The sequence below is a fragment of the Pteronotus mesoamericanus genome, unplaced genomic scaffold (genome assembly GCF_021234165.1).
Source record: "Pteronotus mesoamericanus isolate MK-2021 breed Mesoamerican mustached bat unplaced genomic scaffold, CSHL_Meso_final scaffold_232, whole genome shotgun sequence".
Lineage (NCBI taxonomy): Eukaryota > Metazoa > Chordata > Mammalia > Chiroptera > Mormoopidae > Pteronotus > Pteronotus mesoamericanus.
The window spans coordinates 11,798,767-11,814,133 of NW_026555311.1; the positions used below are offsets into that span (position 1 = coordinate 11,798,767).

At 33.7% G+C, this 15,367-nt stretch overlaps 1 protein-coding gene across 1 annotated transcript in view; it reads right to left on the reverse strand.

Moving 5' to 3' along the window:
* The window catches only part of BANK1 (B cell scaffold protein with ankyrin repeats 1), a 300,120-nt gene that overhangs the window by 194,897 nt on the left and 89,856 nt on the right, over positions 1–15,367 (reverse strand). Inside the window, exon 5 of the mRNA XM_054591683.1 lies at positions 14,661–14,800. Within this exon, the coding sequence (XP_054447658.1) occupies positions 14,661–14,800 (140 nt within the window). The remainder of the gene's footprint in view (positions 1–14,660; positions 14,801–15,367) is intronic.

Here is a 15,367-nt window from a genome sequence, read left to right on the forward strand (position 1 = left end):
ACATATGGGCATAAATTGAGTTCTGGGTCCTGTGACAGAAAGTCGCTATAGGTTGCATATAGAGTGGGCAAAAGGAATGCCTCAATTTCACAAAGGAATAAATGGCCAGGAAAGGCTTTATGGAGGAGATGACCTAGCCTGACATTTCCATACATATAAGGGACATTCTGGACTAACTGAACAACTTGCTTACAGTCATGGAGGAACTATGAAAAATGACCTGGTTAAGTACTTTCAGAATTTATATAAGACTGTAATAGAATGAGAAAGAAGAAAGGAGTGGGCATTTCAAAATGTTTGGATAAGAAGTTTATAATTCATGCTGTACCCACTGAGAAAGTTGTTTATGGTTTATAATGCTTAAAATGGAAATGTTTATTATATGGATTAAATTAAGTTTATTTAGTTGCAACATGATTATGATTGCTTATTTGGTTGACTATTCATATTGAATTAAACCCATTCTATAAATAAAGATGTGACAATTTTATGTTAGCAATAATTACCCTTTTTAATTGACATATAACATATTGGTTTTAAGTGTACAATGTAATGATTCAATGGTTGCACACCCTGATATATTGAAATATAAGTCTAGTTAGCATCTATCATCATGTAAATTTTTTCTTATAATGAGAACTATTATTTACTCTTTTAGCAACTTTCAATTATGTTACAAAATATTGTTAACTACAGTCGCCATGCTGTGTGGTAAAAGAGTCAATCTACCAAGAAGACATAGTAATCCTAAATGTGTATACACTAAAGCTTCAAAATATGTGAGGTAAAGACTAAGACAAATAGGAGAATTATTTAAATCCATAACTAGTCAAATACCTCTCTTTCAAAAATTGCTAGAACAGATGGACAGAAAAATCACCAAGAATATAGAAGAATTTAAACACAGTATCTCATTATCCAATAATCTAACCAACAATGACCTAATGAACACATATAGAACATTCCATTCAACAATAGCAGAACACTCATTCTCAGCACATGCCCATGAACATAGACCAAGAGAGACCATCTTCTGGGACATAAACAAATATCAACAAATTTAAAATAATTTAAATTATACTGATTGTGTTTTCCAACTGCATGGAATCAAACTACGAATCTGTAAAAGAAAGATGATAGGAAAGTCTCCATACATTTGGAAACCAAACAACACAATTCTAAGTAACCAATGAGTCAAAGAGGGAGGAGGTCTCAAGGAAAGTTAAAAAATACATTAAACTGCATGAAAGTGAAATGCAACATACCAAAATTTGTGCAACACAGTTAAAGCAGGGCTGAAAGAAAATTTTACAGTAAATATATATATTTATATATAAGAAACATATATTTATATATATTTTCATATATACATATGAAAAAGTTTCAAGCCTGTCATCTAGGCTCCCTCTTCAGAAAGCTAGAAAAATAGTAAAATAAATTCAAAGCAAGCAGAAAGAAGAAAATAATAAAGTGCAGAAAGCAATGAAATTAAAAATATGAAACATATTGTAACAAGATGATTTAAAAAATTTGTTGAATTTATTGGGGTGACATTGGTTAATAAAATGGTATGTTTTAAGTGTATAATTTTATAATATATCACTATATATTGTATACTATGTTCACCGTCCAAGGTCAAGTCTCTTTCCATTGCCATTTATTCCCCCCTTTACCTTCTTCTACCTCCTCATATCCCCACATTCCTTCTGGTAATCACCATACAGTGCCTTTGAGCATTTTTTTTTTTTGCTTAATTCCTTCACCTATTTCACCTCACTCCCAAGCCTTCTCCCCTCTGACAGCTATCAGTCTGTTCTTTGTATCTATGAGTTTATTTCTATTTTGTTTGTTAATTATTTTGTTCATTAGATTCCACATATAGGTGAAATCATACAGTACTTGCGTTCCTCTGACTGGCTTATTTCTCTTAGCATAATAATCTCCAGGACCAGCCATGCTGTAGCAAGAAGAAATATTTTATGGTTGAATAGTATTCCACTGTGTAAATGCACCACAGCTCTTTTCTCATCTACTGAACTGGCACTTGGGGTACTTCCAGCACTTGGCTATTGCAAATAACTCTGCTATGAACATGAGGGTGTATATATTCTTTTGAATTGGTGTTTCAAAGTTCTTAGGATATATTTTTAGAAGTGGGATTACTGGGTCAGGAGGCAGTCCATTTAAAAATATTTTGTAGAAACCCCATACTGTTTTCCACAGTGGTTGCACACATCTGCATTTGTGCCAACATCCAAAAGAGTTTGCTTTTCCCCACATCTTCACTAACACTTGTTTGATGAAAACCATTCTGGCAGCTGTGGGGTGATATATCATTATGGTTAATGAAATATTAGAAAGGAAAAATAAGAAAACAATCTCATTTATGAGTTCATCAAAAAATAAAAATAAGGTACCTAGGAATAAATTTAACCAATGAGATAAAAGGCCTGTACCCCCAAAATAATAAGGTACTGTAGGAACAAAATGAGTGAAAGCATATACCATGTTCATGGGTAGGAAGAATAAATGTCATTAAAATGTCCATGTTACCCAAAGAAATCTATTGATTCAACACATTTCCTATTAAAATACTAATGGTATATCTCACAGAACTAAAACAAAAATTACAAATAAATCCCAAAACTTTATGTGGAACCACAAAAGACCCTGAATAGCCTAGCAATCTTGAGGAAAAAAAGATGGAGGTAGCACACTACCTGATATAAAACTATACCACAAGACCACAGTAATCAAAACTTCATGATACTGGTATGAAAATAGGCATATAGATCAATGAACAGAATAGAGAGCCCAGAAATGAATGCACACTTTTATTTGACAAAGGAGACAAGAACATACAATGGGCTAAAGATAGTTTGTTCAATAAATAGTGTTGGGATACTTGGACAGGTATATGCAAAAAAAATGAAACTAGACTAACACTTATAACATACACAAGAATAAACTCAAAATGAATTAAAACTTAAATGTAACTCTTAGAACCATAAAAATCCTAAAAGAAAACATAAGCAGTAAAATCTCAGACACTTCTCATAGCAATAGTTTTTTCTTAATGTATATCCTTGAAACTAAAGAAAAAAATAAACAAATGGGACTACATCAAACTAAAAAGTTTTTGCCCAGCAAAAGAAACTACCAACAAAATGAAAAGACAACCCAATGAATGGGAGAACATATTTGCCAGTGATACATCTGATAAGGGCTTAATATCCAAAATTTATAAAGAGCTTATACAACTCAACACCAAGAAAACATACAATCCCATTTAAAATGAGCAAAGAAACTAAAGAGACATTTCTCCAGAGAGGACACACAGATGGCCAATAGACATATGGAAAGATGCTCAATGTCACTAATCATCAGAGAAATGCAAAAGGAGATGACTTTTTTAAAGATCAAGAAAATTGACAAACTCTCGCAAGACTAACCAAAAGAACAAAGACGCAAATGACAAATGTGATGAATAAAACAAGAGAGATCACTGCAGGCCCTGCAGACATCAAAATGATAATAAGGGAGTACTATGAATAACTCTATAGCCATAAGTTTGACAAGTTCAATGAAATGAACCAATTCCTTAAAACGCACAAACTACCAATCGCAATCTTTCTCTATTATTTCTTATAAATATCTGTGAATATATAATTTTAATAATTAAAAGTTGAATGAAATATAAGCAAATATAAATAAACAAAAAATAAAAAGATATTCATTTCTCAAAGTTGAATTTCTTGAGATAAATAGCTATTTACATAGCAGCACCCCTTCAATATCTAATTTGTTTCTTTCTTGGATGAAGAGTGTGAACACTGCTTGGGTATAATGTGAGAGGCTGTCCTTTAAAAGGATTTTAGGGCAACTTAATGTAAGCAGTTGGGAGATATTTCAGATGTTTGGAATGATGTGATAGGTTATATACTGTAGGTGTAAGATAAGGGTATATAATGAGGTAGACTCAAAGAGTTTAAGTAGTAATAATAACTACCACATTTTGGGCACTTTTGAAATGCTAGTCTTATAGAATTTATTTACAATTTTCATAACATTCCTACATGGTATATTTTTTTAAATGCCTGATTTATAGATGTGATAATTATGGTCTAAAAAGTCAGTAATACCCCAAGTGGCAGAGCTAATAAGTAGAATAAGAACTTTAATTTATGCCTTCACATTCTAAAAAAGTGCATTTTATGCCACTTTCTAGTCATGGTAGGAAGAATAAAATCTGAAGTGCAATTTGAGTAAAATGAAGAATAAATTATGGTCCCACAGTTTCACTGTGGACATCGTATTCATGTTTAGGTGTATCTGGAGGCGGAACATAGAAAATGGCTATTGCCAACCAGAGCTATTCTTTTCTTTTTTAATCAGAAAAACAAAATCTCCAAAGTTGTCTCCTTTTGCCTCATTGCTTAAAACTGTCTCATCTAACCACCTCTAACTTCACAGGTTAAAATTGTGAGAATTTGGATTTCAGATTCCATAGTAAACACAGGCAAGGAAGAGGTTTTATATTGATGTTTGGTGCATAATTTAAATGGCTGGCCACAGAATATTAAGGTAATTTTTAAAATCTGTTAGAGGAAGGCAATAAGAGAGTCTTGGTTAACAAAAGAAACAATGTCAGTGACATAAAACATAGGAGGGTTGTGAAATATTCAGAAAAGGAGAAAAAAACCCTATGAAATAGTTCCAGCATTTTATGCTTTACCTTCAGATATCTAAATGGGAATTCAGTAGTTGAGCTGAAAACATCTTGTTCTTATTATAACAAATTGTTATGCTTGTTTAAGTTTCACTAGTAAAAGAAAGAAAAGTCACTTCATTTGTTTCATTGTTCATAATGTGTGCTATGAAAGGGAGCCAAAATAGCCATTTAAAGGAGAATTTGATAAATAGTTTACATAACATGCCTTAAACAAAAGTTCCACTGAACCTTGCAAAAAAAAATGATAGGTAAAAGTGCAAAGTAAATATTTTTAGGGTTATATAATGCCTTTTTCCCCCTTTTCTTCCTTTTATTTTTCTTTATTTTTTACTTTTGAGTCCAAGCAGTTAAGTTAAAAAGTTAATTTAAAAAATAATCAAAATAAGTGAATAGGACCAATGTATTTTCTTTTGTCAAATTATTTTTTTCTGTTTTCATTCCAGTAAGTTCTTAGAATTTCAGCATGTCTGTGATTACATATGCAAAAATAAGTACAAGAATATAAAACTCAGTGCAATTAAAGCCTTGCTTCATATGTTTGTTATTGATTAGGGATTCACATTGTTGAAGAATCTCATTTAGTAACTTAAAAGTTATAGTCTAACAAGAAAATATGTTTTGAGATCCAAGAAACTTGTTTTGAAATGTCTGCTCCAGGACTCATCAACTATGGACCTTAATAATACTTAACTGACAAAATTGTTTAGAGTTTAAATGAGTATATATGTAAAATCTCCAGTAAGTTTAATTTTTTTTCTAAATACTGTGATGTGAGCTCTCAGATATAATTATGAAAATAATAATTGTGATTCAGAAAAGTGTGTGTCTGTCAATGAGACTTTGCTCCCCAAACTTGTTTTTGCATTAACTGAACAAATAGTTTGTTTTTTTCTTTCTAAATTTTTAAATTAAATAGTATACCTTTTAAATTGTGTAGAATGTAGGTTTTGCTATTATAATAGACCCAAAATGTCAGTGGTTCAAACAAGATAGGTATCTATTTCCTTTTCTCATAAAAGCCTGGAATTAGGCAGTCCAGAGCTGACACGGTGGTTCCCTGATTAGACAATTGAAGTTCTATTTTATTTTGTTTATTATATGTCATCTTCATGATCCTAGCTGTTTTATCTATCACTCCCTAATTGGCAGCCTGAAAGGAAAAAGTCAGTGTGACTCAGTCCTTCCATTAAGGACATGATCAGAAATGACTCAATCCTTCCATTAAGGACATGATCAGAAATGTGCACATAACACTTCAACTGACATGCTGTTGGCTGCTAGCTACGTGGCTATTCCTAGCTGAAAGAAAGTCAGGAAGTGCAGTATTTACATGGGCAATCATATGCCAATATTAAAGTTATATTATCATGTAAGAAAGAAAAAAAGAAATACTGGGGGACAACTAGCAGTTTCTGCCATCTCAATTACGCAAAATGTATAAACATCATAATTTATATAAAGGCAAAACCTTTTTAGATAATTTACTAAAGTTGATTGTGCTGAATTTTTTCAACTTTGACCTTCTATGTATAACGTTAAAAAGTCTCAAAACTTTAATTCGATCAAACTTGAACAAACTCATTAATGGAGTTATTTAATGACAATATTGATGCAACAAACAAAAAGCCAGTTTTCCTATTGTAGGCATTAGATAGAGAAGTCATAAGGACCGTGTCTTATTTCACCCTTACCTCCTTTTAACAATCTTTTTTAATACAAACCTACTATATATATGTCATAAGACAAGTTTTAAAACAAATACAGCACTACCATATTCAAAGAACTATCTTTCAAAAAAAAGCTTCTCTAACTCATGCCATAATTTCCAAACACTATTTCTGGAATTATTCTTTTGGATTGTTCTAGACTCTAATTTCCAAGCTAGACAACACAGAACTGGTCTCACCATTCCAACTTCATTGGATTTTTTTCCCCCTTGCTGTCCTTTCCTTGCCCTGCTCTTTTTACTGAAATCAGTAGCAGCACTGCTTCAGCCAACCGTCCAATAACCTTCTTAAAAAAGGCTGTGCCTGTGCTATCAGGGAGGCACTGGCTGTTGGAACAAGAGGTTCTGATGGGTGGGCCCCTTGAGGCTATGTGGGAAACAATGGATAAAATTCTTTCACTTTGTCATTACTTCACCCAACAAAATAAACATTGAGTAGCTATGTGCTGTCAGTGTACCTGGTTTTAGAAACGAGGAAACAAATAGTATCTCTGCCATTCTGGGCCTTAAAGTCTAAAGGAGACTCAGACATTATTTCAGAAATATCTCACACATAGATGTCGTATTAGAACATGATCAGTGTTACAAAGAGATATGTAGAAGATACGCAAGGTCAGGAAGTCTTCACTTAGGAAGAGATGCTAAAATTATCTGGAGAATGAATTAGAATAAATTAGGTAAAGATTGTGAGAGAGAAGGAGGGACTGCAAAAACTTGGAGAGAGGAACATATGTAAAGGCTCTGTGATAGGAAAGTAGGTACTAAAATCCAAGAACTAAATCAGGCCAGTGTGCCTGGAATGGGGAGGGAGAGGGGTAGGACTAAGCTGGAAAGAAGGAGAGGGGACAGTGTTTACAGGGCTATATTGTTCATGATAAAGTTTTTTAAAATCCATCCCATAATTGGAATCTACTGAAGTGTTTGAGCAGGAGAATAACATACTGAGATCTTTCTTTTTTAAAGAACTTCTCAGGCTATGGACTTAAGATAAATAGGTCTTGTGCAAGAAACCCATGGTGGGGACCAGTTGTGAGGCTACCACAGTTGTTTAAGCAAGAAAAAAAGTTGTAGATCAAAGCATTGGAACTGGAGAGATGTGCAGAGAAGTGAGCAATGTTTAATAAGTAAAATTGATATGGCTTAGTGATTGACTAATTATAGGGTGAGGGAATAGAACATATTAAGAGACTCAACATTTCTGGCTTTTAAACTAGATTGATGATGATGCATAGAATTTATGTCCAGAAAGTATCCATCCATGTAATATAAAAAATAGAGACATTTATTGAAGAAGATACAAGATACAAGATACATTGTCCTATAACACTGTATATAAGTGTTATATACACTTATGTACACTTATGTAGTGAAGCCTGAGTTCCCTTCAAAGTGGGTACCTTCTGACCTCATACAGTTCTCCCAATCACCATCAGCTGCCCTTTGTATTTTTCTGAATCTCATCAAGGGTCTGAAATCATTTCCCATTCAAAGGTGATGTTCGTTTTGGGAAAGGCCAGAAGTCAAAGGGTGCCAAATCTGGGCCATAGTGTGGCTGAGGCACTTGTGTGATTTGATGTTTCACCAAAAATCTCTGCACAAAACATGATGCATGAGTGGGCACATTGTCTTAATGAAGCTGCCAGTTACAAGTTGCCCATAGCTGTGGCCTTCTGAATTGTCCCAATAATTTCCACAGAAGAATGTTCAAGCTTAACATAAAATTTGATGCAGATTTGTGCTCTATTTGCTCAGTCATTTTGAATACGACAGCCACACTGTACACATGTACACTCAAGGGTGTCTACTGCCCCCACTGACTAGCACAGTGAAATCATCATTGTTCACACATGCACATTCTAGTCCACTCTCCTTGGCTGCCAGGTTACATCAATATGGCACAAAAACTATTCTCATTATATTAATAATGGTTGGGGTTTTTCTGGACAGACCCTGTATATCTGTGTTACAACTTAAAGTAATAACATTGATGAGGCTAAATTGCTAACCTCCAAAGTGAGGGGATTCTTAGAAGTTGAATTTTCCTTGTCAAAGATTTTTTTGCTTCATTTCCTGTGTCTTGATGCAATTTACTGTAGAGGCACAACTTGTGAATGCCAAATACAATTTAGAGTTCCCAAATTATATATCCACTTTATTTATTTATCTTATTGTTGAAGTAAAACCATTCTCAATAAATAAGCCCACAAGAATGTATAATGGCTTTTTAAAATATATAAACAAACTCATTTCACCAAAATAACTTTTTTAGTCTCCTAATTTCCAGAGGGTTATTAATGATTTGGGGTTTGTTCCTATCAGAGGCAGATTCTTTAATTTTCTATAATTATCTTGTTATGAATAATAGCTATGAAGAAACATTGTTAACTGTGTTAGACTTGTGCTTTTTATTCTGGGTTATTTTGAAATGCTCCTTGTGCCTGAAGATTTCAACCCTCTAAACAACTATATAGTAGAAGCCAAAGCCTGCACACTTACAGGGTCAGCTATGGGCAGTACTCACACCAGCTCACTGATACCCTCTGTAAAGGGCAGTCAGAGCCCATCCCAGTGGACAGAGGAAAGAGGGATTAAGAAGCAAAAGAGATGCTTAGTTTTGGGAGAAATAACAAATGGGGTATTTATTTCCAATGAGTAATTAGAAACTATAAATTAGCAAGTCATTAAGAAAATGTATTCTAAACAGTAGTTGAACATAGCTAAAACACAAGGGGCCAAAAACTATTAAAAGGGACTGAGATCCCGTGTAAGATAAAGAATTATTCAGAACAGTATGGTTGAGTTAATGGCTAAGTATCTGCACTCAGAAATATTTATTTATCCTTATAATGGCTATTATATCTGCTATTAAAATTAATCAATTTACTTGATTTTCTCTAAATAAATGTATGGGTGTACTAAATAGTATATTTCTATTGGAGTCAATAATTTGTAACTGAGGTGAAAATAAATGTTAGGTCTGAACTATCCTAATCAGGTATCATTAACTTTCACTTGTCCATTACCACAGGTGGAGACATAGCACAGAGGAAATGTCACTTATTTTGTTAGCACACTAGAAGCTTCAATATGTCTGCCTTATTCTCATTGATCTGTTTTTATAAGGGGCACAAACAATATGAAAAATGAATACAGAAATAAATCTCCAAGTTGCATTTTATTTGACCGTTCTTTCTCTACTCATTTCAAATCTTTTGTCAGAAATATAAAACAAGTAATAAAACTGATGGAAGATTCATGAAACAAATCATTCCCTTCTTCTCTGGAGGGAGAATTGGGAAGGAGTGCAAATAAAAATGAAATGAAGGCTATGTGGTGAGCCCACACATATGCAAGTCAATCCTTTTTAATGGAGAGCTGTCCTAATTTCCAACGTAGTGAAGTTTTTTTTTATTGGCATAAACTCATGGAATATTCAAGTTGGAAGTGACTCTGGTGATCATATATTCTAGCTTCTTCATTGTATACAGGACGAAATTCCTTTAGTACCAAGAGCACTGACCTTCATGAAGTAAATGATTGCTGTTTCAGTAAAAAAATCTCACTCCTGCTCTTGCCCCATGGGAAGACTACGTTTCCTGTGCCATGTGCTGTGTGCCAGGAAAGGAAAAGGAAAGATAAAGTGCAGTCTTTTGAGTGAGAGGTAAGATTTTGGGCATTTCTGAGCAGCAAACATTTCCTCAGTGTTTACATGAAAGGCAAGAATGGAATCTGGAATAATATGGTTGTTAAAAGTCAGTAATGATATATATTAACATTCAGTTCATTGTTGAAGTAGAACATGAAGAAAAGTTTATAGCACAAATCTTTCATTTCTTTAAAATCTTGGACCTCTTAGAATTCCTCATTTTCATAAGCATCAGGTTTATTTATTCATTTTTATAAATAAATAAGGGTGTATTTTAAGAGGGTAGTTTTATTTCTCTTTATATCTCACATATCTATACTATAGTTTTTTAGTTATTTTTCAAATAGCACTAGAAAATAAGCAATCACTTTGAGTTTTCCCAATTTTTAAGCAATAATTCCCAGTTGTATCCCTTGATTTAGGGCTATTTGTATGAAATAAACTGGGTATGCACAGATGAAAGACACAGTGCCCCTGCCTTTAAGAAGCTGGGAATGGAGGAGGGAGTAGGACATTGTGTTCTAAAAGAGTGACCAATCCTGATGGCTAGAACATAGAAAATAAAAAGAAAGTTAAGAAGACATAGGATATGCTGTGGTTGGAGTTGAGTTGGAAAATATTTGTGACCCTGCAGCCCTGTGTCCAATCAAAGCAATTGGGACCTTATCAAGGGAGCCACTGAAAGTTTGTAGCAAGGGAGTGTCTTAGATAACATTGGTGTTATGGTGAGAGACTAGATGCATTCATACCGCTTATCAACAGGAGCTGATGAAAAGAGGAAGAAACATGTCCATCAAACTTTTGAGGGAAACATTGACCTAAAAAAAATTACTGAAAGGCCTGGGAATTACCAGTATCTTTCAGTGGGAAGATTCTCCTGAAGATTCTTTAAGGGAGACAACTGCTAACACCTGAGCTTGAACTTACTGAAGGAACTAACTTGTAAGGAAAGTAGGCATAACTGGAAAATTCCTAATGATATGAGTTCCCTAAGCCTGTACCTTCCCTTACCTGACTCCATCTGTATGTTCATACTGTATGAAATATTTGCAGGTAGTAAACCAAAGATAGAGTAATATATACAGTTGAATAAAAGCTGGAAGTGAAGCATATCTAATGTAAAGATGAAAATGAGATTTAAATAAGTATAAGGTAAAGCGTGCAACACAAAGATACCACTTTACTGATAAGAAATTCAACTAAGAAGAATTATTTGGTACCATTTCGAAAACTCTTAGAGAATAGGATCCTAAAGCTTTGATCAATAATTCTGTTCTTTTATCATGTCAACCTCATTTGGTTTTTATATTGTACCTAGTTCTTCCTATACCAAGTTAACTTTATTGTTGTCTCTAGACACTTTTGTAAAGAGTATGGAAGTTTCAAAGGTTTTAATTATCTTGGCTAAATAGGAGTTACTAGTATTTCCAACACTAGCACTTGAATTCTAATTATCTTCTCAAATTGGACTTTGGATTTCTTTTTTTCACTTCATCTACCTTGAATTCACAGTTATAGGTGACGATCTGGAAATTGTATCTTTATGAGACTGAGCTGGGATCTAGTATCTACTCAAAAAATATAAAACGATTTTAGGAAGCAGTTAGATTTACTAAGCTGGTTTTGGTAACATATTTTAAAACCTAATGGACATCACTAAAAACAAACTAGAAAATAAAATTTCTCACTATCACTTTTTTCTCATATTCACAGAATGGTGATTTTGCTATATGCTCAAGTTTTAAATGAATATGTGAAGTCTCTTACAAATTCTAGGATTACTGAAAAATAAAATCCATAGATTTCTTATCATTATTCCTTTCCTCAAATTCAGAGAATTTTCATGGTATCATATGCTCAGTAGCTTTTAAATGATTATAGGGAGTATTTTATCACTAATTTTTAGAACTACTTAAGTCACATCTACCATTAAAATTTGTAGGGAAACTCAGGCTAGCTCTTACAATATACCATTTCAGCTAGATGGGTTGGATATTGAAAAAATTGAAATCTGCCAGTGTATGTTCTTACAAACAGTAATGTGATTAAAATTACAATTATATTGTTCTTTAAATAGAGATGTTCAATGGACTATTTGCAAAATATTCAAATTTTCCAATTAAATGATATAATAGCAAGCACATGAAAAAGACAGTTACTATACTGGTCTATAATAAAAAGAAAAAGCAAAGTTTTATGCAATTTCAAAAATATATTCTATGTGGGAGCAAAGTTAAATGTTAAAAAAAGTAACCTATGTGGGAGAATATCCAAATGCCCCCAAGGAGAAGCAGCGTGCGCTGGGCCACCTCCTTTGAGTCTGAACATCCTTAAAACACACCAAGGAAATGCTGCTGTGTTTCCTTGTTTTTCATCAGGGGTAGAGTCTGACACTCACCATCTCAGTGAATTCTCAACAGGAATAACATAGGTGGTCCAGATGCCATTGGATTAGACAAACTCCACATCATATCTTGTCTAAGATCTGGTGGAGTCTGATTGAATTGCAGCCCTTTTCTCCTTTAGGCATGTGATCATATAGCTCTGGTCTGGTCTGAGATCTGTCTCAGAATTTGCTTGATCCAATCCCACAACATGTCTAGGTTCCTGGTGATAGTAGCTAAATCTCTAAGCCTATCTATCTTAAGTTGTATATATTATACCTTATCTCTTAGTGTCTCTTCTTACACTGTGGTCCTCTGTCACCAAACTAGAATAGGTCCACCTCTCAGTACTCTCACCTCGAGTTTCAAGTGGCTCTTTCCTGATAGTGACAGCCTCATCCAAGCTGTGACTGTCAAACATTCTTCCTGTCGCTGGACCACCAGGGCGTGGTGGAGAGCAGAAATCCTAAAATGCTGTCATGACCCTAATCCACTTCTCACTTCTGACACTGAAGGTGAAAATGAAACAGAGCATTTTCTAGTTATCTAAAAGTTTTATTCACTCAAAGTTGTAGGAGAAATCTTAACTTGCATATTACAGAATTCTGAAAAACTGTCTATGAGTCATAAATTACATTTATTTTTCACCATATAAAATGATTTTTCTCCCCTAAAGGCAAAACCAACACAAAAATGTGTTTTGGGGACTACTTTATTTCCATGCTGAGTGTATATTAATAATGTAATATATCACTTTTATTAATCCTTTTGTAATGAACAACATTTTTTAAGTAGAAGATAAGGTAGACTTGTCACAAAAAAGTGAAACAATATGTATTTTAGGCTATTACTTTTGTTCCTACTTTGCAATCACAAAATAGACATTTTGTCAAATGTCCATAGACTCCCTGGTTTGACAAGTGATATTTTACTCCCTGTCTTCTCTGAGACATTTTTACCATTTTTATTGTTCTAAAATATGTCGTTCATAAAGGAACTGTAATAGAAAAATGTATTACACAAAATAAATAACAAAACCTCCAATTCCAAACCAGCTTAAATATGTAAGGCTTCATGACAACCTATCAACTTCCCTATCACTGAAAGTTTTGTTACAAGTTCTTGCAGAGTGTTTCATGGTAAATTTGAAGATCACGCTGTTCATTCAACTACCTCTACCTTTTACCTTTCCTCTCTCCCCACCAAAGAAAAGAAAAAGCAATAGCAATTAAGCAAGGTTATAATTCTAATTATCTTGTAGCTATAAAGAGAAATTACATTTATTTTACTCTAAAAATGTGATGGAAAAAACTTAAAAAGGATAAAAGTTCCACATCAAGCAAGCTTTCTCTTCATTGAAAGTGGGTCAGATAACAAAAAGATAAATAAAATAGATAAATTAAACTAATAGCATAAGATTAATCAAAATACAATCACTCATTCTAAATCCATGATGGAAGGGATTCACAGTATGTACATTCACTGGAAAAACGTCCCTAATGAGAGCTCTTTGAGAAGACCACAAATTCCCCACTAAGTCATTGTTGCTGAGTAATAGCAGCAACTGGGGCTCAAAAATGCCTCTCTGTATACTTCTCAGAAAGTTGTAACCTTTCAGACTTTCTAATAAACATTGTTAACTTAAAACAAGAATTTTCACAATCTGGTAACAGTGATAAATGAAACACACAGAAAAACATACACTGAGTTTGGAAAGTTCCACATGAAAATAACAATTTCTAGATTAGCACCACATGCTCCCTTTTTGAGGGTATTCTTGGTTTGTCTAACTTCTTAACTTCAAAGCATCAGATGACCTGACTTTTGCTTTGTGTTGTCCAAATCTAGATAAAAAATAAATTAATTTCTTAAGGCTTCTCTTTAATCCTTCTGTCTTTATTTATCTGCTCTGTAACAGCTTTAAAATTACCCTATCACAATGGCTATTTTGTAATGTGTAACCTGTGTCCCAGTGACATTATCTGGAATGCATGACATAAGCAACCTAATTCATTTACATCTCTGCAGGAGAGAAGTTGATTTCTTCCTTTTCTACTGATCAGTAATTCATTCTTATTCAACCAACATACAGACTTTCTACCAAGGCATGCACTTTTTTTATCCACATTGGCTCTTTAGCTCAGTATCAACTTCACAGAGAGATGAACTTACCTTGCACACACCATCTCCTGAACCTGCCACTCCCGACAGGCATCCCCCAGCCTTTTCTGTTGTATAGTATTTAATCTCAGTTGTGGCCTTCATGATTCCATCACAGTAGACATCGACATTGACAAAACCAGCAGGGAAATCTTATAAAACACAAAAATAGAGTTAAAAACTGAACAAATATGTCCCACATTCTATATCTCTTAGAGAACACGTAGGATGGCTTTAAGAATTCATAACAATTTCATTAACTACTAGTGCTTATGTTTTCTTTTTAATTCTTAGAAGTCACAAAATAGGATGTCTAATTTTAGACTTGTATAATAAAATTACAAGAACACATGATAAAACTATTTTTTAAATTATATTTTATTGATTATGCTACTACAGTTGTCCCATCCTTTCTTACTTTGCCCCCCTCCACCCAGCAACCGCCACTCCCTCAGGCAACCCCTACACCATTGCTCATGTCTATGCATCATGTCCTTGGGCTACTCCATTTCCTATCCTGTATTTTACATCTCCATGACTATTCTGTAACTGCCTATTTGTACTTCTTTTTTTAAAATGAAATAGTGGTTTTACTTTTTTTCTTTTAAAACAACATGTTTTATTATCTCTGAGGTCATATATGTTATTTACATAATGAAAAGAGTCAGTATTTAGTAATTATATCCACAGCTGAAAAGTTTCCCAAATCCGGCTTGGTA